At 44.8% G+C, this 25738-nt stretch overlaps 1 protein-coding gene across 1 annotated transcript in view; it reads left to right on the forward strand.

The window, feature by feature from the left end:
• fry (Protein furry) overlaps window positions 1–25738 on the forward strand; it is a 542054-nt gene that overhangs the window by 111646 nt on the left and 404670 nt on the right. The window contains 1 exon segment of the mRNA XM_069301552.1: window positions 11017–11181. Coding sequence (XP_069157653.1) covers window positions 11017–11181 — 165 coding nt within the window.

The following is a 25738-nucleotide window of genomic DNA, read 5'->3' on the forward strand; positions in this document are numbered from 1 at the left end:
CCTGGGGCACTTGGGGGGCCCATTTCGATCCTGCCTGAATTTTGGTACTCTCTGGTCGGGGTCTGTTTGTAACCCCCTTCCTTGTACGAATTTGTTACGGGTTCGCCAAGGGTTCATTTCCAGGTTTTCTTGAGTTCCGCGGTTTCATCCTTTCGGAGGTTTTCTACCTCTCAAATTTCCTCTGTTGATGTTCAGGAGGCCCTTGGTGCCTCCCTCCTGCAAGAACCGGATTTGCCTCTGTGATGGACCCAATTTCTTTTGAGTTCGGGTCTTTGTACCCGTTTTGGGTGTTTTGAGGTTCCGGCATCTTCCTGGCTTTCAGACTGCCTTTTCTTTTCACTTGGGGATTTGCACACGTTTTGTCATACCGCACACTGCCGCACACTGGGGAGCCATTCGGCCGAGCGGACAGCACGCTGGACTTGTGATCCTGTGGTCCCGGGTTTGATCCCATGCGGCGGCGAGAAGCAATGGGCAGAGTTTCTTTCACCCTATTCCCCTGTTACCTAGCAGTAAAATAGGTATCTGGGTGTTAGTCAGCTGTCACGGGCTGCTTCCTGGGGGTGGAGGCCTGGTCGAGGACCGGGCCGTGGGGACACTAAAAAGCCCCGAAATCATCTCAAGATAGCCTCAAGATAACACTGGAGTGGCGAGAGCTCACTATGGTATTGCAGGTTTACTTAGGGAGGGCCCCTTCGAGCACCTTAATTGCATGCCTTTATGCCCCTGTGCTTTCCCTGCGAGGTTGGCTAGCTCCAGTTGCACGTCCAGGTCCCTTCCCTTTCAGCTGCTTTGGTTGTGGAGGATCTTTGTGCTTGCACCCATTTGGCCTCGATCTTCTGCTTCTTTTCCCTTCTCGAGCAGACAACAGCCGGGCTGTTGTCTGCTGCCTTGACCCCGGCAGCAAAGGCGTTGGTGGTGTTGCTTAAACTGCATGCTCCTATCCTCCGTGAGGCGGTGTCTCAGTTTATGCCTCTTGCCTCGCATGTCGGCAGGCCGTCTTCGCTCTTTCTGTTGATTCTGCTTGGGCCCCTGGCTCTTTGATTTTCATCTCCATTTTGTCCACTGTTGTTTGCAGACTCGTTTGTCACCCAGTTTTTGCAGGTAGCTTCTACTACTTGCCACCCTCTTTCAGATTTGTTAGTTATCCGGGGGGAGCACTCTTGCGCCGCCTGTAAAGATCGTGCTAGGGCTCGGGTATCTGCTGGTCGAGGTGGTCCCTTGGTACCAGTTTCTGTGTCGGTGCCTGCTCCGGAACCACCGTCTTCCAGTCGGCGCGGTGCAAGCTCTTCACGCATATCAGTTTTTCGGAAGGGTCGCTGACCCTTTCAGGGGCTGCCCCATTGACGGGGCACTGGGGGAAGGCTGGCTCTGTTTGCCTCACACTTGGCCCCACTATTCGTGGGCGTTTCAAGTTGTGTCTTCCGGCCTGCCGTGGCGTTGGGCGGCTCCTCCTCCTCCTACGTGAGGTTTGAGGCAGGCTTCTTCCCCTTCGCTTCGTCATGTCATCTTGGAGTGGATGCGCTTGGGCATGGTCGAAACAACCTCATCCTTCATGTGGGTTTCCCGTTTGTTGCCAGTGCTGACACGGGACACTGTGGATCTGCAGTTCATTTTGAACTTGGCCCGTCTGAACCCTGGATTCCTTGCCCTCCTTTCGGATGACCACTCTGTCCCGGGTCCGGCTTCTCTTAGAGCCGGGTTTGTGGATTGTGTGTCTGGACCTCCGGGACACATATTGGCATGTTTCCATTCATCCCAAGTTCAGGGACTGGTTAGGTTTTGTGGTGGGGCAGCAGGCTTACTGTTTTTGTTGCCTTCCTTTCAGGCTGCACCAGGCACCTCGCGTTTTCACACGTCTTTTCTGGGTCATGGTGGCAAGTCTGCATTTGCTAGGTGTTCGGGTTTTGGCCTACCTTGACAACTGGTTGGTGTTAACTCCCAGCCAGTCTGCTTGCCAGGGATTGGGTTCTTTCCCAGCTCAGTCGGGTTCAGGTTCCTGGTGAACTGAACTGAAGTCCAGTTCCAGAAAGTCCAGAAAAGACTAGGAGGCAGTGCATGCTAAAACCAATGAAAATTTAAACAGCAGTTATAATTATGAACACAGGAAAGATGGAACACCACAAGCATGTCTCCAGTTGATTTTCTCATTGATACATCACATTAACCCTTGTGTTGCTCAGGACTATTTGGCCATTGTCACCCACAGGTGCATAAAAAAAAAAAAAAAAAAAAAAAATCAAATAAAATTCTTCTAAACCTGTTGATTTGTGTTCTCTGATCATGTGAAAAATAATAAAAAAATCGTAAGTGGCATATTTTCCCTGCTATAGGGCGGGGAAGTCTGGCAAAAAACAGGTGCTGACTTATCATGCGTCCCAGGCGGTATGCTCCGCTCCAGCTGTTAGGCAGGAGTGGCCACAAAGAGATAATTACCTAATTATTTCAGTGTCTTTGATTGATTTTTCTTCGTTTTTTTGCTATATTATTATTCAATACTGTGTAGTGTGATATATTTATATAATAAAATGTGTGAATCATTGCTGTACTCAAAATTATGGTGTGCATATTGTTGATTCAATTATTATGTTCATCAAACAGTGAACAAATACTTTGCCGGTTATTACACTATATACACAGGTTATATATAAGTATCTGCATGTTTTGTTCACCATAATGAACCACTAAGTTGGTATTATGAGTCAAAAAGCAACGAGGAGTGAACGCCACACACTTGCCAGTCACTCGCTGCCACTCACTCCCTCAACACCTCACTCTCCCACATTTTCCTCCCACCATACTGTTTTTGCTTTTATTCATTACATACAGATGTTATATATATATAAATATCTACATGTTTTGTTCACCACAACTGTATAACTAAGCTGATAGTTCAGGCACTAAGAGACATCGCTACACACAGTCAGCTGGTGGCTGCCTCCCTCACACATTCAAGGTCAGACGCACTAAAAGTTCTTCCCCAACAATGCTGTTTGTGGTGTTATTACCCTATATACACACATTATATATAAGTATTTACATTTGTGTTCACCATAACGAATTACCAAGTTGGAATGCTGAGTGGCAGTGGCAGCCTGCCACTGGCTGTCACTTCCTCCCTCCCTCACCTCACCTGACTCGCCACCATTTTCCTCCCACCATACTGTTTTTGCTTTTATATACAGACGTTATATATAAGTATCTGCATGTTTTGTTCACCATAGCGAACAACTAAGCTGGTATAGTGAGTCCAGACAGTAAAAGGTGGTCACACAGAGTCAGCAGACAACGCTACCGCCCTCCCCACCAAGATTACTCCTCCCACTACAGCGCTAATTATCATAACAATCCTGCTATTATCAGAATCCTGGTCATTTCTGGGGGGGGGGGGGGAGCCCCTACGGTTCCTCGGAGCTATCCATGGCTGATATGGATACCTAACTATTTTGCATCAGTCGATGTGGGTGGAGTTCTAGGCCTACCGGGGACCACGAGCCAGAACCTGGCCCCCTCAGAGGCACGGGGAGCAATGGCCCATAGAAATGTACATGTGATTTGGAGCATTCTATATCTGCCATCGACTGGGACAGGCACCCAGAAAGGTAAGCGGCACAAAACAAACCCCTATTCTGGTTAACAATGAAAATCGACAAACGAGTGGACAGAACTCCCCAAGAAAAACGAACAAACAAGCATGACGTCACACGAGCCACGCCGCATGTCTGTGCAGCTCCCCCCTCCCCGGGAGGGGGAAGGGGAGCCCCAGACCCCGAGCCGGCGATCCCCGCCCCAGTTCCTCAGCTGATGGGATAGTGCACGGTCGTGTGGCTCCAGCTCCAGTCTTGTCTCAGTGCTATGACTTGTTTTCAGTGCTGCTCTTACAGTGGTCGTGTGAGCTGGGAGTAGTATTCTCGGGTACTCGGGCTGCATGTGCTTAGGGTCACCTTCCCTGAGTGCCCTGTAAGTACCGCCCTTGGGGCTTCGGGTTGCCTTCCATAAGTCACCTTGGATCTACCTCTGTTGGCTTTTCGTTACTTGGCGATTGGCCGCCTTGAGTGTTTGGGGGTTTTCCTCCCTTGTTTACATTGGGATAAGTGGTAGTTATGGCAATGGTGGGGCGCAGGGTACTGCTTAGCTAGTTTTCACCTATAACAGCGGCCGGCTCTGTTCCCTCTGGGTACATTGTTCACTTGTGTGGTTTTTCTTTTCTTTTTGCCTAGTGGGGTCTGCCTTTTGTTCCCTCCTCCCCCTTATATTAGGGTCATTTGTGGGGTGGCACCCCCTGCTTCGCCTCATGGGTGGACACGTCCAGTGGGTTCAGCTTTAGCAGTTTGCTTGGTAGTTTGGGGCGCCGGTTAGCAGTGCCCTGCCTGGGATACCCTTTAGCAGACAAAGTCTAGGGGCCCTAGGAAACCCCACGGGGGCTCTCGGGTCCGATAGTGGAGATCCTTGCATCCCCTCTCACTTTGTGCGAGTTGAGGGTTGCTCTGTTCCCTTGTCTCAGGGTGACTCTCGTATTTTTTGCCTCTGTCATGCTACCTGTTAGGTCGGTGACACATTCGACCCCGATTCCTGCAAGCTGTGTTCTTGTTCGTGGCTCATTTCACCCAGTCTGCAGATGACTTTCCGTGGGTGCAAGCAGCTCGCGCGTTGCTGGGTAGGTTGTTGCAACGTGCTCGGGTTATCGCTTCCAGGGACGCCCCGAGGCTGCCCCGCTTTGTGTAGGGACCCAGACTTGGGGGTTTTGGTCGCTTCGGCCTTGGTTCCGGCCACGCCCCCTTGTTTTTCCCCTTCGGTGGTTCATTTTGTTCCCCTCCTCCTGCTTCCGGCCCCTAAGTGTCTGAGGGCTTCGGGGTCGGGGCGGGGTTTAGAGGTTTCTGAGACATGGGCAGTTTCGGGGGTTGCTCCGTCCAGGGTGGCTGCGGAGGCATTCGAGTCTGTTCCTCCGGCCAATGCTCCAGGGTCTGACCAGTGGGCCCCTTCTCTTCCAGCTCTTTCGGCTGCCCCGGCTTTTTCTTGTGAGGCCGGGGCTTTGGAGGTCGACTCGGCCCTGGGGCCTGGTGTAGAGGTTCCTGGGGTTGGGGAGGAGCTGCCTTGGGGGTCTTGGGCTCCATTGGACCCCACCTGGATTTCCGTCTTTCTAAGCAGGGGTTACTGTTGCAAGGAGTGGGGTTTTCTTTTTCCCCCCCTGTGTGCGATTTGGACTTGGGTTCTGCTCCTCCCCGGGTTCGGCTCCGTGTCCCTGTGGTTTCTTCGGTTCCGTCTTATAGAGGTTTTCAGCTACCCGCATCTCTCCGCCTGCGATGCAGTCGGCCTTTGCGGCTTCCCTCCTGCGTGACCCGGAGTTTGCCTCCGTAATGGTTCTTTCTTCATTTAGGTTTGGATCATCGTGTCCTTACTGGGTGCGTTGTGAGGTTCTGGGTTTTTCCTGGCTTGCAGACTGCCCCTTGTTTTCGCTGGATGCTTGGGACTCGTTCTGTTGAACCCGCACGTTCGAATGGCGAGAGGCGTTGATGGTGGCCCAGGTTTTCCTGGGGCGACTTTGCGCATCTTAATGAGTGGCTTTTCGCTCCTGCCCTGTGTGATGTTGGTGCGGTGCGGCTCCTTGTGCGGGTTCCTTCCCTGTCGGCTGCACTTGTGGCGGAGGAATTGCAGTCTCGTGGCTTTTTTTGGCTTTGGTCCTGCATTTCTTTTCCCTCCTGGAGCTGTCTTCGGATTGGTTTGCGGAGGGTGTAGACGCGCTTGGGTACGTTCCTGGGTCTGGCATCTTGGTATCTGCTGCTCGGGCGACGTCTGCCATGTTGAAGCTCTTTGTGCCGGTCCTCTGGGAGGCGTTGCTACGGTTTTGTTATGGGGCATCAGTGCTACCACTTTTGTTGTCTCCCCTTCGGGTTGTATCTGGCACCTCGCATGTTCGCACGCCTTACCCGGGTTGTGGTGGCTCGTTTGCGTTTGTTATGTGTTTGGGTGGTGGCTTACCTCAACGACTGGCTGGTTTGGGCTCCCGGTCGGTCCAAGTGTCTGCTCGCCAGGGATGGGTGTTTCTCAGCTCGCCGGGTTCGGGTTCCGGCTTCCTTGTCTCTTCCTCCGGAGTCTCTCCTTCAGCTGTGGTCTTGCCTGTGTCTGTTTCTGGGGGGGGGGGCTCCTAGATCACCCAGCGGTTGCTCAAGGGTTTGTGCAGGAGCCTGAACATCGCGATGTTGTTCTCCCCGCTAGGATGGGTTTGGCTTTGTCGTCTGTTCTGGTTCCTTTGGGGACGTCCCTTCTGCCTCTCTCACAATCGCTGGGTTTGACCCCGGGGGCTTTGAGTCGGCTGCTGCATCGCCGGCTTCATCTGTGTGTTTTCGGGGTTTGGTGCCTTGGCGCCTGCCCGAGCCCTCACTCGGTGTGTTCCCGGATGCGTTGTCGCTAGACTGCAGCTTTATGACCCGTGCTCCCCAGGCCGGCCAGGGGCGGTGTGGTCTGTCCTTCTGTCGGTTCTATAGCACGGTGCCGGTGTTCGCGGCGGTGTGGTTTGCGCTCCGGTGGGTTCGGGTCGGGTCACCCACGGATCGACGTTCCGGCTCCATTCGGACTGTTCCCCGGTGGTTCCTTGCTTGAACCGAGGGGATTCAATGCAATCCTTGGCTTTTTGGGGTTGGTCGCTTCGGGTGACTCATCTGCTGGGTTCTCGGGGTTTGGCTCTCCTTCCGTTGGTTCTGCCGGACGTTCGGGCGCCCGGAGGTGGACCTCTTCGCATCAGGCGTGGTCGAGGAGTCTTCCGTTTTCTGTGGCGTCTTTCCCTGCCTGCGAGGCTGTCAGGTTCGATGCCTTTCGGTGGATCTGGTCGAGGTGGGGGTTACTGTACCTCTGTCCCCCGGTTCAGCTGTTGTTCCTGGTCCTGGCTCGCTTGGAGGCTTCCCAGGGTTGTGTGGTCCTCTTGGCCTCGTGGTGGCCGGCCCAGCCGTGGTTTCCGGCGCTGCTTGCATGGTGTCTGCACCCAGAGGTTTTCCGCGGCTCCACCTCTTTCTGGAGTTCGGGCTGGTCCGGTGCAAGACTGGTTTGCTCTTCTCTGCGAGTCTTCACGTTTGGTGTTTTTGACTCGTGTTTCTCACCATCTGTATGGTGAGCGGATGGCTTCTTTGTTGGTTTCTCGCCTGCAGGTTCCTCTCGGCGGCAGTGTGAAGTTTCCTGGCAATCTTTCCGGTTCTTTTTGGCCCTTCGTCGTTGTTCCTCGCTTTCGGTTCGGGTGGTGTTGTCCTTTCTCTCTTGGTTGTTCCAGGCCCGTCATCTGCTGCCTAATACTGTCGCCTCGTATCGTGTGGAGCGCCGCTGCTGCTAGCTTTTGGTATCAATGTTCCTTCTGCACCGTTTCGCGGGCTATCTCATGTGTTGGTTCACCTCTGGCATGCTCCTGCACCTCCTGAACCGTCTTGGTCTTTGGACAGAGTGCTCTCCTATCTTTCTTCTCCTCGGTTTCTTGTGGCCCCTTCGGTTCAGGATTGCTTTGCTGAGGCGCTCTTTCTGTTGGCATTGGCCTCTGGAGGTTGTGTGGCGGGGCTTCATGCTCTTCTCGGGCGCAGTGGTTTTTTGCTTCTTTGGTTGTGGTCCTTGGGTTGTTGCTTGGGTTGTCAGGCCGGGGGTTCACCTTGTGTTGTGTCCGGTTGCGGCCCTCCGCCTTTATCTGTGCGCCACGGCTTCCGTGTCCAGGGACACGCTTTGGGTTGATCCGGTTTCCCCTTCTTCCCTGTTCGCGGGTTCGGGTCTCGCAGGTAGTCTGCGGGGTTATTAAATCTAGCCAGCCTGCAGTCTCTCCCCGTGCCCATGACGTTCGTAAGTTTGCTGCTCTTGCTGCCGTCTTTGGCGTTATGTCTTGGGCTGACATTCGGGTACAGAGTTTTTGGCGGTCGGACAGGGTCCTGGCTGCACGCTCCCTTGTGAACGTTGCTGGGCCTGGTCGGGCCTGTGTTGCTTTAGGTCGCCGGATGCAGCCTGTTGTCTCGACTTCGAGTTGAAGGGTGGAGCACCGACCGCCTCCTGGGTAGGTCCCCTTGTTTAATTAAGAAGTCTTTGGGGAAGTAGCTCCGGGGAGCCGTAGGGGCTCCCCCCAGAAAACCAGCGTTGAATGTAATGAAACTCCATTTTCTGGGTGAGTCCCGGAGGCTCCCCGGCACCCTCCCGCCCTCCGGTCGGCGTTTTTTTCGTGATTTTGATATCCAGCCTCAGAACTGGGGTGGGGATCACCGTCTCGGGGGTCTGAGGCTCCCCCTTCCCCCTCCCAGGGAGGGGGGAGCTGCGCAGACATGCGGCGCGGCTCGTGTGACGTCCTGCTTGTTTGTTCGTTTTTCTTGGGGAGTTCTGTCCACTCGTTTGTCGATTTTCGTTGTTAACCAGAATAGGGGTTTGTTTTGTGGTGCTTACCTTTCTGGGTGCCTGTCCAGGTCGATGGCAGATATAGAATGCTCCAAATCACATGTGCATTTCTATGGGCCATTGCTCCCCCGTGCCTCTGTGAGGGGGTCAGGTTCTGGCTCGTGGTCCCCGGTAGGCCTAGAACTCCACCCACATTGACTGATGCAAAATAGTTAGGTATCCATATCAGCCATAGATAGCTCCGGGGAGCCTCCGGGACACCCAGAAAATGGCGTTTCATTACATTCAACGCTGGTTTTTTATCAGACAGGGGTCTTCTGTAATACTATCATTGCTAAATAATAGCATGAACATATATATTATGGCATTTTTAGGCAATGCTGTGGTCACAAGCTGAACATCAGTGCTGTGAGCTCATGCTAAGTGCGCCATCGTTGGTGGCTCACTCAGTACTGAGGCCCTAACACCCGTGAATGTGCCCCACGATTTTTTTTTTTAAGTGGCGTCTGTTTACAAGAGCCCTGATGAAGGTGTGGTGAACCCCATGTATCCTCGGGCTGTTTAACCCTTAAACTGCGCATGGCGTATATATACGCTTGAGTAACATGTCCCTCGGTGCGCATGGCGTATATATACGCCGTAAGGTGCCAGGCACGATTCAAATAGCCTACGGCTACATGGGGTTCATATTAGCTTCCTCAGGGCTCTTGTAAACAGATGCCATGTTTAAAAAAAAATCATTGGCAATATTCTCTGGTGTGAGAGCCATAGTATTGTTGGAGCATCCAAGGCTGGCGCACGCAGCATGAGTGAACAGCATTGCTGTTTAGCTTGTGACCACAGCATCGCCGAAAAATGTCAAAATAAATATATAACTGCTATTATTTAGCGATGATAGTATTACAGATGACCCCTGACTGTGATAAAATGACCAGGATTGTGATAATAGCAGGATTGTTGTGATAATTACCACTGTGGGAGGAGTGATGCTGAGGGATGGAGGGAGACAGCATCGTTTACTGACTGTGTGGCCACCTGTTATTGTCTGCATTCACCATACCAGCTCAGTGGTTTTCTATGGTGAGCACAATTGTAGATACTTATATATAATGTGTGTATTAGTGTAATAACTGCAAAAGGATTATGTTGGAAGGAGCCATTTGGGTGACGGAGGTGGCGTCGTCTGCATGACTTGTCTGGCTGTGTGGAGGGTGGCCTCTATGCTCTTTGGGAACCCTACAAACTTAGGTGTACAGTTACAGTGCATACAACATGTAGATATTTATATATAATGTGTGTAAATAGTGTAATAACACTGCAAACAGTATTGTTGGGGGAGAAATTTAGTACGTGTGAACTTGAATGAGTGAGGGAGGCAGCCACCAGCTGACTGTGTGTAGCGATGTCTCTTAGTACCTGAACTAACTATAACAGCTTAGTTGAACAGATGTGGTGAACAAAACATATAGATACTTATATATAACGTCTGTATATAGTGTAATAACACCACAAACGGTATTGTTGGGGGAGAACGTTTAGTGCGTGTTACCTTGAATAAGTGTGGGAGGCAGCCCCCAGCTGACTGTGTGTAGCGGCGACTCTTAGTGCCTGAACTAACTATATCAGCTTAGTTGTACAGTTGTGTTGAACATAACATCTAGATACTTATATATAACATCTGTATATAGTGAATAAAATAAAAAACAGGATGGTGGGAGGAGAAAGTGGGCGAGTGAGGCGTTGAGGGAGTGGCAACAAGTGGCTGGCTGGTGTGTGGTGGTCACTCCTCGTTGCATTTTGACTCTCAATACCAACTTAGTGGTTCGTTATGGTGAACAAAACATGCAGATACTTATATATAACCTGTGTATAGAGCGTAATAACAGCAAAACTATTTGTTTATTTTTTATGAACATAATAATTGAATCACTAATATGCACACTATACTTCTGAGTATAGCAATGATTCACCCCTTTTATTATATAAATATATCACAATACACACTAGTGAATAATATTACTGCAAAAAAACTAAGAAAAAATCAGACGTTGAAATAATTAAGTAATAATATCTTTATGGCAACTCCCACCTGTCAGCTCGGGTGACGCTGACTGGCTCTGATGACCGCTCTGTCAACGCCCACTTTTTGCCTGACTGCCTCGGCCTATTGCGTCCAAAATATGTCATCTACAGTTTTTTTTATTATTTTTCCTGTGCTTAGGGAACACAAATTAAAATTTTTAGAAGACGAAATCATTTATTAGATTTTTTTTCTTGCACACAGGAGTGTAAATCTCCTCAGGACCCCTTAGAAGCTTAAATCTTGCGTAGTACTCCATCGCATCATATGATGCGATGCACAATTTATTGCAAGTTACTCAACCCATCATATGACGTGTTGCTCAGTTTAAGAGTTAATGTGATTTCCTTGTGCACCACAAGCATAATCTCTATGTGTATCTTCAGATATGTAACTGCAAATAGACAATAACATAAGAATAAACAGTAAGTGAAGGTCAAATTCCTACAAACACAAGTAACAAGACTCAAAATGTAAATCTCTGTATTGTAGACATTTGCAATGGTATACAGTGTTCATGTGTACCATTACTAATGCTGAGGTTTGACTCATATTTCATCCAAGTATTTCTCCTATTTTTATAGAGCCCAGATTCAGGGAACCGTCAGCCATCAGAGTTTGAACTGTGTGCTCTCCACGCGTCAAGCGCTGTACTCTGCTGCGGTCCCTCTTTTGACCCGCAACTCTTAGCAGATGATGGCCACATTTACCAGTGGCTCGATGCCCTTCTTGGATCGCATGATGAAAAGGTATGTATTACTTTCTCTCTCTGTCATTGAGCTGTAAATATTGCATGAACTGGCCAAGGTAAAGTTACTGTACATAGATCACTAGAATTTGTATTTTTATTTGTTAGTAAGAATATGTAAAGCAGCAAATGAATAAAAAAAAATATTGTAATATTATTATTCTTAAATGTATAATTTTGTTGAGCTTCTATTAAGAATGAGATTTCAGTGTCAAATCTTCATTTCATTGAGTAATGAATCACTAGTGAATTTTTACTTGATCACCAGTACTGTACATAGCTAATTCTGAACTATTTGTTATATTTTGGTACAGTACTGTATTATAGGTGTTTGATAGTTTAGTTGATTGTTGCTGGAAGATTTAAGGTCTAGTGATATTTATTATAATATAGTAATACTGACTATGATTGTTTGAAAATAGTTTCTAATTTTGTTGTGTTGTTGTGTTTCTTAGAGTATTAATTAAATTTAGGTTTTGGTTTTTAATTAAATTAATTCAAATTAGCTCAGTCAAATTTTTTTTTACTATAAACCATATTTTATTTATACTGTTTGAAATGGAAGAGATATTTTAACATGCAGTGTATATTCACCTAGATATAAAGAAGAGTAGTTTAAAAAACAATTTGTATCTAGTAAATGTAAAAAGTTTTGATCTAAATTAACATTCTAATAATTACTTGCATTTGTAATGGCATATCTTTTCCGTAGATGCTTTTTTGAAGTAGATATTAACACATTTAACTGTGATGCTGTAGTATTAACTGTTAATAGTCCAAATTAACAAATAAAGGCTAACATTGTGAAATGCTTATTAAACAGTAATGTAAAAAGGCGCAGATACACAAGACACTCGCAGAGCAAGACCTCAAAGTTAAGCCGCTTGTTTCACTATCAGTGAAGCGTTGGTGAAGTTGGGTTTTCTTTGGTGTGTTGCCTTGTGAGTGTCTTGCTTGTTTGAAGCATTTGTGAGACTTATAAAGTGCCTGTAAATGGCTGCATGTCTGAAATTTTCACCAATTTTTCTTGCTGACTCTCTTCTCTTTTTCTCCCTTGCATATGCGCTCACTAGATAAAGAACAAGGTAAGTGGGAGCGTGTTATTGTTCTCTCTTGTTCTTTTGTTATATGTAGCATTGTAACGACTAACCAGTACTGTAGATAGTTGTGTATTGTAGCTTTTTACAATGTATTGAGTGTTTGCCGACTACAGTTAAATGCCAGTAGCACACTTAAGACTATGCTGATCATTAATACATAGTATGAAAACTTATACCAAACTTAGACTATATTTTGGCAAATGTGCAACTTTGCAACCACAAATATATATATATATATACTGAATGCAGTAAGAAAATTTCCAAGAACTAGTACAATTAATTTATAATTTTAATTAAGGGTCAAATAGCTCAAAAAACTGTTTTATTGGCATAAATGCTGTATAATACGGGCCAAATATGGCAATAACATGATAGTGTACATAGAGCACAGTACAGTGTTGTAGAGTAGTAACACCCAGTACTACAGTTACGGTACTGTAGGAGGCACAATACATGCTGTAGGAGTGTGGGACTTGCCTGCTTGTGCAGCTTCTTGTCTTGTCATTGCATGAAGATGTTTGGCTTATTGCTCCATTGGTGCTTCATATATATATATATATATATATATATATATATCTGCAATGATATATTGCTGCAATTTGAAGACCTCTGTTTTTAGTCTTAATACCACCAAGATACTGAAGTGAAAGGACCAGTCTGGTGTAAAAATATTCCTCGGTAATAGCCAAAATATTGTCAAGAATACAGCAGCTGTCGCTTGTGTGTGTGTAATTACCTAAGTGTCCAAATCCACAAGGGCCGTGACGAGGATTCGAACCTAAGTGTAATTACCTAAGTGTAGTTACAGGATGAGAGCTACGCTCGTGGTGTCCCGTCTTCCCAGCACTCTTTGTCATATAACGCTTTGAAACTACTGACGGTCTTGGCCTCCACCACCTTCTCACTTAACTTGTTCCAACCGTCTACCACTCTATTTGCGAAGGTGACGATAATCTCCTTCAAGAGATTGAGCCTGCTCTTCCCTCCAAAATTACGTCTTCACAATTATATAAAAGACTATGGAAGAAATGTCCAACAACGACAACAACACCAGCACCAGCAAGGCTTGCAAGGGTGAGCAGAAACGTATGCAGCCCACCACCTGTTCGGACCCAAATCACCAAACTACCCGTTGATCGCTACGGCTCCGCTGATTGGTCGCCGGTCTGGCTGCACCTGCACTCGCCCCCCAATACTACCCGATGTCTGGGGTCGCCCCAACATCAGTCTTCAGAATGTTCCGTGCTTTCGTAGCCAGCACACCTCCCAGCTAGACTCTAGAGTGTACTGAGAGAGGTGGTGGCTTTAAGCCAATATTCCAGCACCTCCCACTTACTGTTGTATTGCACTTCTTGTTATTTTGCCTTAACGTAACTTTTCATTGTGTCATTTAAGTATTCTTATTATTTTGATTCATTGATTTTATTATAAGAATTTGTTTGTGCATTATTTTCATGTTTTGATTTATTTAACGTCATTAAAATTTCATTGTTAAAGTTTTACTTGTGTTTTGTGTGTCTTCTCCTTACCTTACCACAGACGAAGTTCCAGTTTTTCTATTTTTTTTTATAACTATGTGACGAGGCCATACCCCTAGCCTTAAACAGCCGAACACCAACGCGTTACCGTCACAAGTTATATGGGGGCCTGTCCTAGGAGCTTCACTCAGGTACTGGTGCCAAGTGGTAATTTATGGTAAGCGTATTTAACTTTGTTAACGTAGCTTTACTATTTTTCATTCAATTTCATTTTTTATAAGGTGCGGAGTATTGTGCATTACGAGAGTAACATATAGTGAAGGTGAGACAACTTTGGATTACGTGGTGACTGTAGGCCTCAGTCATACTCTTAATTGGTCATCTCTCCCTCCATGTTATTACTCGTATTTACCATCTATGTCCCTTGAATATTTCTCATTCTGACAGATCATCATATTGGTACCCTGGTACTGTGGTCTGCCCCGGGTCAAGAGTACCCAATCTTCTGCAATCTGACTGTAGGAGGACAAAGAGGGCCATAGTTCCTCTAGCTCGAACTTTAGTTGCTGAATTGGGACCTCAGCAGCAGTTCTCGTCACCAGTTGACACCTCGCACCCCTACACGTCAGTCAGAGATGATGATACATACAACGGTAGGGAATTAGCTTATTTTTTCAGAGCACAAAAGTTCGCTAATTCTGTAAGTATCATATTAAATTCAGTAGGAAAAACTTGCTTTATGTCCTATAGAGACTTGGCAAGGTATGCCTACATCCTTGGACTACCAATTTTACTTTTGAAGCATTTAACTGTTTCATTTGTTTTCGAAACTTTGTTTCATTTGTTAGTAGGATTTTCTTGCCCTTATTCTCTTACATGAGTACCGGGTACAAGATTTCCTGCGCCCTTGATTTAATTTAATCATTTAATATCTTTCACTTAACGTTAATTGTTAAAGATCACACAGGATAGGTACCAGTTGCCACGTTGTCCTGTTTCTGACATTTCATTATTGAACATTCGTGTACCTTTATTTGCTAATTTCACCATGTTTCGTCTCCAAACTTTCCGTGCAAATCCAGCAGGTGAAATAGGGACTTTAAGTCGTGCCAAGAGGACTGAACTACAAACTCTTGCACATGAGTATCAACTAGAAGTTCCCTACCAAGCCAACAAGAATGACCTACACAACCTGTTGCTGGATTACTATTTAGAGCAAGGTAAGATAGACTCTGAAACTCATGAAACTTACTATATTGCAGAGAAAACTGACTTGGCAACGATGAAACTTAAACTAGAGCTGGCTAAGATTGAACGTGAGCAGCAAGAACGAGCGGCTGCCATAAGGAGAGACGAACAAGAACGTGAAGCTGCCTTGAAGAGAGAAGAACACGAACGTGGACTCGCCCTCCAGGAACGTGAGGTTGCACTACTCCAGGAGCGGGAACGAGTACAGCTTGAAGCACTCCAGGAGCGGGAACGCGTACAGCTTGAAACCAAACAACGCGAGTTGGAAATACAACGCGAACATGACAAGCAACAAGCGACTCTGGCCCTAGAGTGTCGTCAACGTGAAATCGCCTTGGAAACTTCCCACTTCACTCAACGCCAACAAGCTACTGCCAATCTTCCCGTCAGTTTTAATATATCACATGCAAGTAAGTTAATGCCATCCTTTGTAGAAGCAGAAGTTGATGTGTTCTTTACCACCTTTGAAACCCTTGCTAATCAACTCAGTTGGCCTGTCGACCAATGGGCAACACTTCTCAGAGTCCATCTTACAGGTAGAGCTGCAGTCACACTCAGTACTTTGGCGTCTGAGAATGACTACTACACTCTGAAACAAGCAGTGTTAGACGCCTACCTACTTTCCACCGAAAGTTATAGAAGGAAATTCCGTGACCACCTGAAGGCAAGTACCACTACCTTCCTCGAGTTTGCTAACACGAAACGGAGGTATTTCATGAAATGGCTGGAAGCAGCACATGTCTCTACTTTTACAGAACTCGTGAACCTGATGCTTGTTGAAGAATTCTTGAGACGTGTGCCGCCTCCTGTCCGCCTCTACTTAGCAGATAAAGAAGAAACCGACTACCTGAAGTGTGCTAAGTCGGCTGACACTTACAGCCTCATCCACCGGCTGACACCTGAACCATCCTCCAGTAAGAAGTCGTGGTACAGTTACGAGAAGGTGAGCCCCGATCAAGCTGGTTCACAACTGTACTGCAAGTATTGTAGACTCTATGGACATACCATAGACAAGTGTGGTAAGTCTCAATACAAGGGATCCACTGACCAACAACGACCCAAACCAACTCCTCCTAAGTCCGGTAAGCCTGTGATGAATGTTGGTGTTGATGTTAATGATCTTTCTCTTTTCAGTAACCACCTGTATACTGGAACTGTCTCTGCCAACGGTTCAAATCCGGAGGGACGTTTCAAATTGAAGATCTTGAGGGACACAGCGGCTCTACAATCGATCATCTTGAAGTCGGCTGTGCCCAACATAGTCTACACCGGGGAAACAGTCTTCATCACTGACCTCACTGCTACCACTCCATACCCTCTCGCCAGAGTCCACCTGGATTGTCCCTACGTGAACGGGGAAGTCCAAGTCGCCGTCAGGGAAAAGCCTTTTCCCATGCCTGGAGTGCAACTTCTCCTAGGCAACGACTTGGCAGAAGACCTGCAACCGACCAACCTGATCGTCATGGACAAACCCCAGGTGTGTAACTCTGTGCCAAGTAACCCTATTCTTGAGTATGTTCCAGCAGAGGTTCAAGAGAGTGATGAAGTTTCTCCTCCGGTTCTCGTGACCACCCGTGCACAAGCCGCACGTCCACAGCCAGCTGACTCTACTGCTACCGCTGTCCCTCAAGACCCTCAGAAACTACCCCCGCATCTGACCAAGTTGGAGTTCCGTAAGTTGCAGAGGGAAGATCTTACTTTAACACCATTGTTTTTCCAGGCTGAGACTCAACCCGACAGTATTCCTGGGTTCTTCCTAGAGAACGACTTGCTCTACCGCCGATATAGACCCAGTAAACTGAAGGAGGAGGACGATTGGGCCAACACCGAACAACTTGTGATTCCCACCAGCCTGCGGCCCACTATTCTACACCTGGCCCATGGAGCATTCTCCCACTACGGCTTCAACAAGACTTACCATGGGATTCGCCAAGACTACTACTGGCCAGGTATGGTAAATAACGTCAAACAGTACGTAAAACAGTGTCATACATGTCAGATGGCAGGCAAACCGAACGTCTCCATTCCCAGAGCACCACTGATTCCCATACAGGTGCCTGCGGAACCTTTCCACAGACTCATAATAGACTGTGTCGGTCCTTTACCTCGGACCAGTTCAGGTAACGCCTACATCCTAACCATCCTGTGTCCTACCACCAGATTTCCCATAGCAGTTCCAGTGAAGAACATCACGGCTGCTACGGTTATCAAACATCTATTGAAGATCTTCACTCAATACGGATTTCCCAGGGAGATTCAAAGTGACTGTGGCACCAACTTCACCAGTGATCTCTTCAAAAGGACACTGGAGGAGTTCAACATCAAACAGGTATTGTCCAGCCCCTATCATCCTGCTTCACAGGGTTCTCTTGAACGTAGTCATCAGACCATCAAAGCACTCTTGAAAAAGTTTTGTAGTGAAACCTCAAAGGATTGGGATAAGCAGATTGACCTAATAATGTGTATTTTCAGAAGTCTCCCCAATGAGTCCCTAGGAGTATCTCCCTATGAGATGCTCTACGGCCGTAAGTGCCGTACTCCCCTTAAGGCTTTCAAAGACTCTCTCAGAGATGCCACCTTCAGTGAGCATCAGAATGTGCCCCAGTTTCTTCAAAACCTTCAACACATTCTAGAGAAAGTCCACCGCTTTGCTCATGATAATCTATTGAAAGCCCAGGTGAGAATGAAGACTCATTACGACCAGACCAGCAAAGTAAGAAAATTCAAGCCGGGAGACTTCGTCCTTGCTTATTTCCCTATCCCAGGTTCACCTTTACAAAACAAATTTTCAGGACCCTACTGCGTCAAAGAGTGCAGAAACAACAACGCATACGTCATAGAGACTCCAGATAGGCGGCGGAAGACCCAGCTGTGCCACGTCAACCTCCTGAAGCAATATAATGGTACTCCTCCCACTGTCTTGACTAATTATTCCACATTCACAGAACCCTACATCCACAGTGAGACCATCCCGGCTTCTTCTCCCGAAAGCACTGACAAGGAGTCGGCGCCTTCTAATTCCAAAATCCTTAATGATCTTCCCAAATGCTTTCAGGATAATACTCGTGCTCCTATGCCCTCTTCTAATTCCACTCTCACCTCGTCAGATAAGCCCTTCATCCTCCATGTCGACGCCAATGGTACCGACGTGGGTGGTGTCGTGATGCAGCAACGAGGCGAGAAGAATACACTTGTCAGCGACTACTGCTACAAGGATCTACGGAACAATTGGCAAGGAGCTACTCTTCCTCATCCTGAAGCTTCAGCACTTCACTCCACACCTGAAACGTGCTCGGTCCACCATCAATACGGACCACACCACCCTACACCTCCTGCAGCACGCCCACTTCTCATCTCAACGTCTTCTACTATGGGCTTGCTAACTGCAGAAATTCAACCTGGAGACACGCTATACCAAGAGTCTGACAACATCTTAGCCCATGATCTCTCCAGAGTTTATGAAGTAGAAGCAACTCCATCCATTACTCCACCACATAAAGACGTACTTCTTCCAGAACCGCAGGCTTCGGGGGAGAGTTGTGACGATAATCTCCTTCAAGAGATTGAGCCTGCTCTTCCCTCTAAAATTACGTCTTCACAATTATATAAAAGACTATGGAAGAAATGTCCAACAACGACAACAACACCAGCACCAGCAAGGCTTGCAAGGGTGAGCAGAAACGTATGCAGCCCACCACCTGTTCGGACCCAAATCACCAAACTACCCGTTGATCGCTACGGCTCCGCTGATTGGTCGCTGGTCTGGCTGCACCTGCACTCGCCCCCCAATACTACCCGATGTCTGGGGTCGCCCCAACATCAGTCTTCAGAATGTTCCGTGCTTTCGTAGCCAGCACACCTCCCAGCTAGACTCTAGAGTGTACTGAGAGAGGTGGTGGCTTTAAGCCAATATTCCAGCACCTCCCACTTACTGTTGTATTGCACTTCTTGTTATTTTGCCTTAACGTAACTTTTCATTGTGTCATTTAAGTATTCTTATTATTTTGATTCATTGATTTTATTATAAGAATTTGTTTGTGCATTATTTTCATGTTTTGATTTATTTAACGTCATTAAAATTTCATTGTTAAAGTTTTACTTGTGTTTTGTGTGTCTTCTCCTTACCTTACCACAGACGAAGTTCCAGTTTTTCTATTTTTTTTTATAACTATGTGACGAGGCCATACCCCTAGCCTTAAACAGCCGAACACCAACGCGTTACCGTCACAATATATATATATATCTGCAATGATATATTGCTGCAATTTGAAGACCTCTGTTTTTAGTCTTAATACCACCAAGATACTGAAGTGAAAGGACCAGTCTGGTGTAAAAATATTCCTCGGTAATAGCCAAAATATTGTCAAGAATACAGCAGCTGTCGCTTGTGTGTGTGTAATTACCTAAGTGTCCAAATCCACAAGGGCCGTGACGAGGATTCGAACCTAAGTGTAATTACCTAAGTGTAGTTACAGGATGAGAGCTACGCTCGTGGTGTCCCGTCTTCCCAGCACTCTTTGTCATATAACGCTTTGAAACTACTGACGGTCTTGGCCTCCACCACCTTCTCACTTAACTTGTTCCAACCGTCTACCACTCTATTTGCGAAGGTGAATTTTCTTATATTTCTTCGGCATCTGTGTTTAACTAGTTTAAATCTATGACCTCTTGTTCTTGAAGTGCCAGGTCTCAGGAAATCTTCCCTGTCGATTTTATCAATTCCTGTTACTATTTTGTATGTAGTGATCATATCACCTCTTTTTCTTCTGTCTTCTAGTTTTGGCATGTTTAATGCTTCCAACCTCTCCTCGTAGCTCTTGCCCTTCAGTTCTGGGAGCCACTTAGTAGCATGTCTTTGCACCTTTTCCAGTTTGTTGATGTGCTTCTTAAGATATGGGCACCACACAACAGCTGCATATTCTAGCTTTGGCCTAACAAAAGTCATGAACAATTTCTTTAGTATATCGCCATCCATGTATTTAAATGCAATTCTGAAGTTAGAAAGCATCGCATAGGCTCCTTGCACAATATTCTTTATGTGGTCCTCAGGTGATAGTTTTCTATCTAGAACCACCCCTAGATCTCTTTCTTTATCAGAATTCTTTAAAGATTTCTCACATAATATATAGGTTGTATGGGGTCTATGTTCTCCTATTCCACATTCCATAACATGACATTTATTAACATTAAATTCCATTTGCCAGGTGGTGCTCCATATACTTATTTTGTCCAGGTCTTCTTGAAGGGCATGACAATCATCTAAATTTCTTATCCTTCCTATTATCTTAGCATCATCAGCAAACATGTTCATATAATTCTGTATACCAACTGGTAGATCATTTATGTACACAATATACATCACTGGTGCAAGAACTGAACCCTGTGGTACTCCACTTGTGACATTTCTCCATTCCGATACATTGCCTCTGATTACTGCCCTCATTTTTCTATCAGTCAGAAAATTTTTCATCCATGATAGAAGCTTACCTGTCACCCCTCCAATATTTTCCAGTTTCCAGAACAACCTCTTATGTGGAACTCTGTCGAAAGCCTTTTTTAGGTCCAGATAGATGCAGTCAACCCAACCATCTCTTTCCTGTAATATCTCTGTGGCTCGATCATAGAAACTGAGTAAATTCGATACACAGGATCTTCCAGATCGAAAACCATACTGTCTGTCTGATATTATATCATTTCTCTCCAGGTGTTCTACCCATTTAGTTTTGATTAGCTTTTTCAATACTTTCACTATTACACTTGTCAATGATACAGGTCTATAATTGAGGGGGTCTTCCCTACTGCCACTTTTGTAGATTGGAACTATGTTAGCCTGTTTCCACACGTCTGCTACGATTCCTGTACACAGGGATGCCTGAAAGATCAGGTGAAGTGGAATGCTGAGCTCAGATGCACATTCTCTCAGAACCCATGGTGAAACGCCATCTGGGCCAGCTGCTTTGTTCTTCCCGAGATCCTTTAGCATATTTTCCACTTCATCTCTAGACACCTCTATCCGCTCTATGTTGTTCTCTGGAATTCTTATTGTGTCTGGTTCTCTGAAGATTTCATTTTGTACAAACACACTTTGGAACTTTTCATTTAACGTTTCACACATTTCCTTTTCATTTTCCGTGAATCTGTTTCCCATTTTCAACCTCTGGATATTATCCTTTACCTGCAATTTGTTGTTTATGAATTTGTAGAATAGGCCCGGTTCTGTTTTACATTTATCTGCTATCCCTTTTTCAAAATTTCTTTCTGCCTCTCTCCTTACTGCTGTATAGTTGTTTCTCGCATCTTTGTATCGCTGGTATGTTTGGGGGTTTGGCCTCTTCCTATACTGATTCCATTTTTGTGTCTTTTGGTCTCTTGCCCTCTCACAATTTCTGTCGAACCAATCCTGTTTTCTGGCCCTGCATCTCTGTTTTGGTATGAATGTTTGTGTGCCTTCCTCGTATAGTTTTAAAAATTTGGCATACATTTCATTTACTTCCCTGCCTACCAACAATTCTGTCCAATTACACTCATTAAAAAAATTTTGAAGTTCCGCATAGTTGCCTCTCCTTAAATCGAGTTTATCAACTGTTTCAATGTCCCCATTTTCTTCTAGATGATATCTTAAAGCATATTTAATGTCTAACAGGACGTGATCACTCTTTCCCAAGGGAGGAAGGTACTGGATGTCAAAAATCTCTTCTTCTTTCCTGGTGAATACTAGATCCAGTACTGACGGTACATCTCCTTCCCTCATTCTTGTGGCTTGCTTTATGTGTTGATACAAGAATGTCTCCAGAATGAGGTTCACAAATCTGCATGTCCAAAAGTCCTCCGTTCTTGCTTCATAGGCCTCCCAGTCTATTGCTCTAAAGTTGAAGTCACCCAGTATCAACAGTCGTGATTTATCTTTATCTGCTTGTACAATAATATCTCTCATGACCATTATGAGGCCCTCTCGTTTGTCATCCAGTTCTTCCTTTGTCCATGTGTTGCTTGCTGGTGGGCTGTAGGTATTTACAATTATCAGCTTATCATCCTGATTCCAGACCTGCAATGCCATTATGTCAATATCTCGAGGGTTTTCAAATATTAACTCTTTTTACCTTCAGGTGTTTTTTCACCAGTACAGCCACTCCTCCTCCCTTCCTAGTTTTCCTGTCACGTCTCCAAACTGAATAGCCTCTTGGGAATATGACTTCATTTATTATATTTCCTTCAAGTTTCGTCTCTGATAATGCAACAATATCTGGGACCCTAAGCTGGATTATATCTTGCAACTCCAAAGTTTTTGACCTCACTCCATCTATGTTGGTATATACAATTTTCAGGAACATGTTCCCTTTTCCTTTGCTCTTTACTCCCCCTTCCACTACTGATCTTGTTGCTTTGTTTTTATGTACCATTTCACAAGCTTTCCAGTCCCTGTCACTTTGTAAAAAAAAAAGAATTTCTGTCTTCTTCATTTCTATCCCCATTTAGACGTTTTGCCTCAATTAGGTTCATTTTCAGCTTTTCTCTGTCTTCCTTGGAGAGGTCTTGTCATATTGACCAAAATTTACCAACTTCATCACTCTGCAGTTTCCTGGCATTTCTTAGCACTTCCATCATGTTTTTCACTCCATTAAACGTCACCCTTAAGGGGCGGTTCTTTTCTTTCTCATATTTTCCTATTCTTCTAAAATCACTGACATTTTCCTTTGAGCCTTCTCCTAAACCTACTATTTTCTCTATGATTTTCATCTCTTCTGCCGCTCGGTCCACCCTAGATGAAATTTCCTTCTCTAAACATCCAAAAATGATTATGGACTTAGTTCTATCTGCAGTGTTTTGTACCAGTTTACTGTTGGTAACCAGTTCTTTCCTAATTGCTTGCCTAATTTCTGCTTCTTGTTGGTCATTTCTGGTTTTGACTTCCGAACACACTTCTTTGATAGTCTCTTTCTCTTTTACAACTTCAGCATATGTCGCTTTTATTTCTTCTTTATACTTTTCTAGTTCTTTATTCACCTCCTCTATGTGAGTTGTCAGTGAAGTTTCCAGTTGGAGATCCTTACCTAACTCTATGTTAGCCCTTAGGCTTGCTTGGAGTTGTTCACCATATGAGTCTATTTTCTTGTTTATTTCTTCAAAGTCACCACACTTCACTTTCCATGCCTCATTTTCTTTCACTAGTTCCTTGATTTGCTCCTCCTGATTTGTTACCTTGTCTGTTAATGCAGTAATAATCTTACCTTGCTGAAGAATACTCCCTTTTAGAGTGCAAAGCTCACTCCAAAGAGCTCCATTGTCCTCTTCCAATTTAAGCACTTTTTCTTCATACTTCTTTTGCATATCCTCAATTATCTCTAACCTGCCAAGAACACCTCCTTTCCTTATATCTTGTGGTGAGAATCCTTTGAAACCGTCATCTGTTGGTGTGTCTACATTCTCAGTGGGGGGTGGTGGCAGCGGCCATCTTTGTTTTTGTTCTAGACCAAAACAAACTTTTCCACTCGGCTATTTTCACTCACTTTTACTTGTTTATTGTATTTTATTTGCTTTTACTCTTCCCTGAACCTTTATGTAACCTGGGACACCACTGTAGCCCTCAACCTGTGCCCAATACTTAGGTAATTCGATATTTCCAGGAGCTTGCTGCAGTGTGACTTCTGCCTCCTCCACCTTCACCTCCTTCCAAGTGTGTGTGTGTGTGTGTGTGTGTGTGTGTGTGTGTGTGTGTGTGTGTGTGTGTGTGTGTGTGTGTGTGTGTGTGTGTGTGTGTGGTAGTGACACTGTTGGTGTAATATTGCATTTTGTGAATTAAATGACTGTCCATGTTGAAGAAATAAAGCTGAGGCTAAGCTGAGGAAATAAATAAATAAATATATATATATATATATATATATATATATATATATATATATATATATATATATATATAAATATATATATATATATATATATATATATATATATATATATATATATATATATATATATATATATATAAATATATATATATAAATATATATATATATAAATATATATATATATATAAATATATATATAAATATATATATATATAAATATATATATATATAAATATATATATATATAAATATATATATATATATAAATATATATATATATAAATATATATATATATAAATATATATATATATAAATATATATATATATAAATATATATATATATATAAATATATATATATATAAATATATATATATATAAATATATATATATATAAATATATATATATATAAATATATATATATATAAATATATATATATATATATATAAATATATATATATATAAATATATATATATATATATATATATATATATATATAAATATATAAATATATATATATATATATAAATATATATATATATATATATATATATATATATAAATATATATATATAAATATATATATAAATATATATATATATAAATATATATATATATATATATATATATATATATATATATATATATATATATATATATATATATATATAATTACTGATGATGTATTTGACAGTTTTCACCTGTGCATGAGTAAATACATGTAGTACAATACTGTACTGAATGGGTACTGTACAGTCAGCACCTGTAATTTATTCAGTGCCACACCCAGGAACGTACTTGGGGAAGGGAAAAAAGGGGAGACTAATAAATTATTGTGTCTGTATAATGCATCCCTGCTGGAATGAATTGACGTGTGCTCAACTCCGTCTGCTACACAAGGAGAGTTCTTGTTGTTACAATGTCCCTGGTGTTATTTTTTTCTGGGGGGGGGGGGAGACCCGGAGCTTTACCAGGCTGATATGCTAATGTCAGACTTTGGCATCAGTCATGTGTATGGAGTTCTAGGGCCTACCGGGGACCACGGCCAGAACCTGGCCCCCTCAGAGAGGCAAGGGGAGCAATGGCCTATAGAAACCCCCGTGTGGTAGGAAGCATTTTATGTCTGCCATCGACCGGGTCAAGCATCCAGAAAGGTAAGCATTCCAAAACAAACCCCTATTCTGGTGAAAATTGCTACCTAAAGCCGAACTAGTGGATAGAACTCCTCAACAGAAAACAAGGAAACTAGTATGACGTCATACGTCACCGCGCCGCTGTCTGCGCAGCTCCCCCCTCCCCGGGAGGGGGAAGGGGGAACCCCAGACCTCCCACGCCGGCTATCCACCCATCAGTTCTTCGGCTGATGCTATAGGCACCGGTTATGTGCTCCGGCTCCAGTGGTTGTTTCAGCACTGTACCTAGAGTGTGGTGTCTGTTTTCTAGGTGGTGCGTGAGCCGGGAGTGATTTTCCAGTACTCGGGCTGCATGCACCTAGGGTTCCCTTCCCTAGGTGCCCTGTAAGTACTGCCCTTGGGGCTTGGGGCCACCTTCCACAAGTTCCTTGGGTCCTGTCCCTGCTTGGCCGTTTACTGCTTGGTTTTCGGCCACTCTTTGTGTGCTCGGGTGTTCGGTCTCCCTTGGTCGCCTTAGAGTAAGGGGCAGTTTTTGCGCTGGTGGGGCGCAGGGTACTGTGCAGCTTGTTTTTACCAATCGTAGCGGCCTGCTCTGTTCCACTTGGGTACGCTGTCCTCTTGCGGGGTTTTCTTTTTTCTTTTTGTTTATCTACCTGGTGGGGGGGTCTGCCTTCGTTCTTGCCCCTTGTGTCCCTTGTGTTCTGAGTATTTTCTGGTGGTACCCCCTGCTAGGTCCCCGTGAGTGTACACG

Source organism: Procambarus clarkii, chromosome 46, assembly GCF_040958095.1.
Source record: "Procambarus clarkii isolate CNS0578487 chromosome 46, FALCON_Pclarkii_2.0, whole genome shotgun sequence".
Taxonomy (NCBI): domain Eukaryota; kingdom Metazoa; phylum Arthropoda; class Malacostraca; order Decapoda; family Cambaridae; genus Procambarus; species Procambarus clarkii.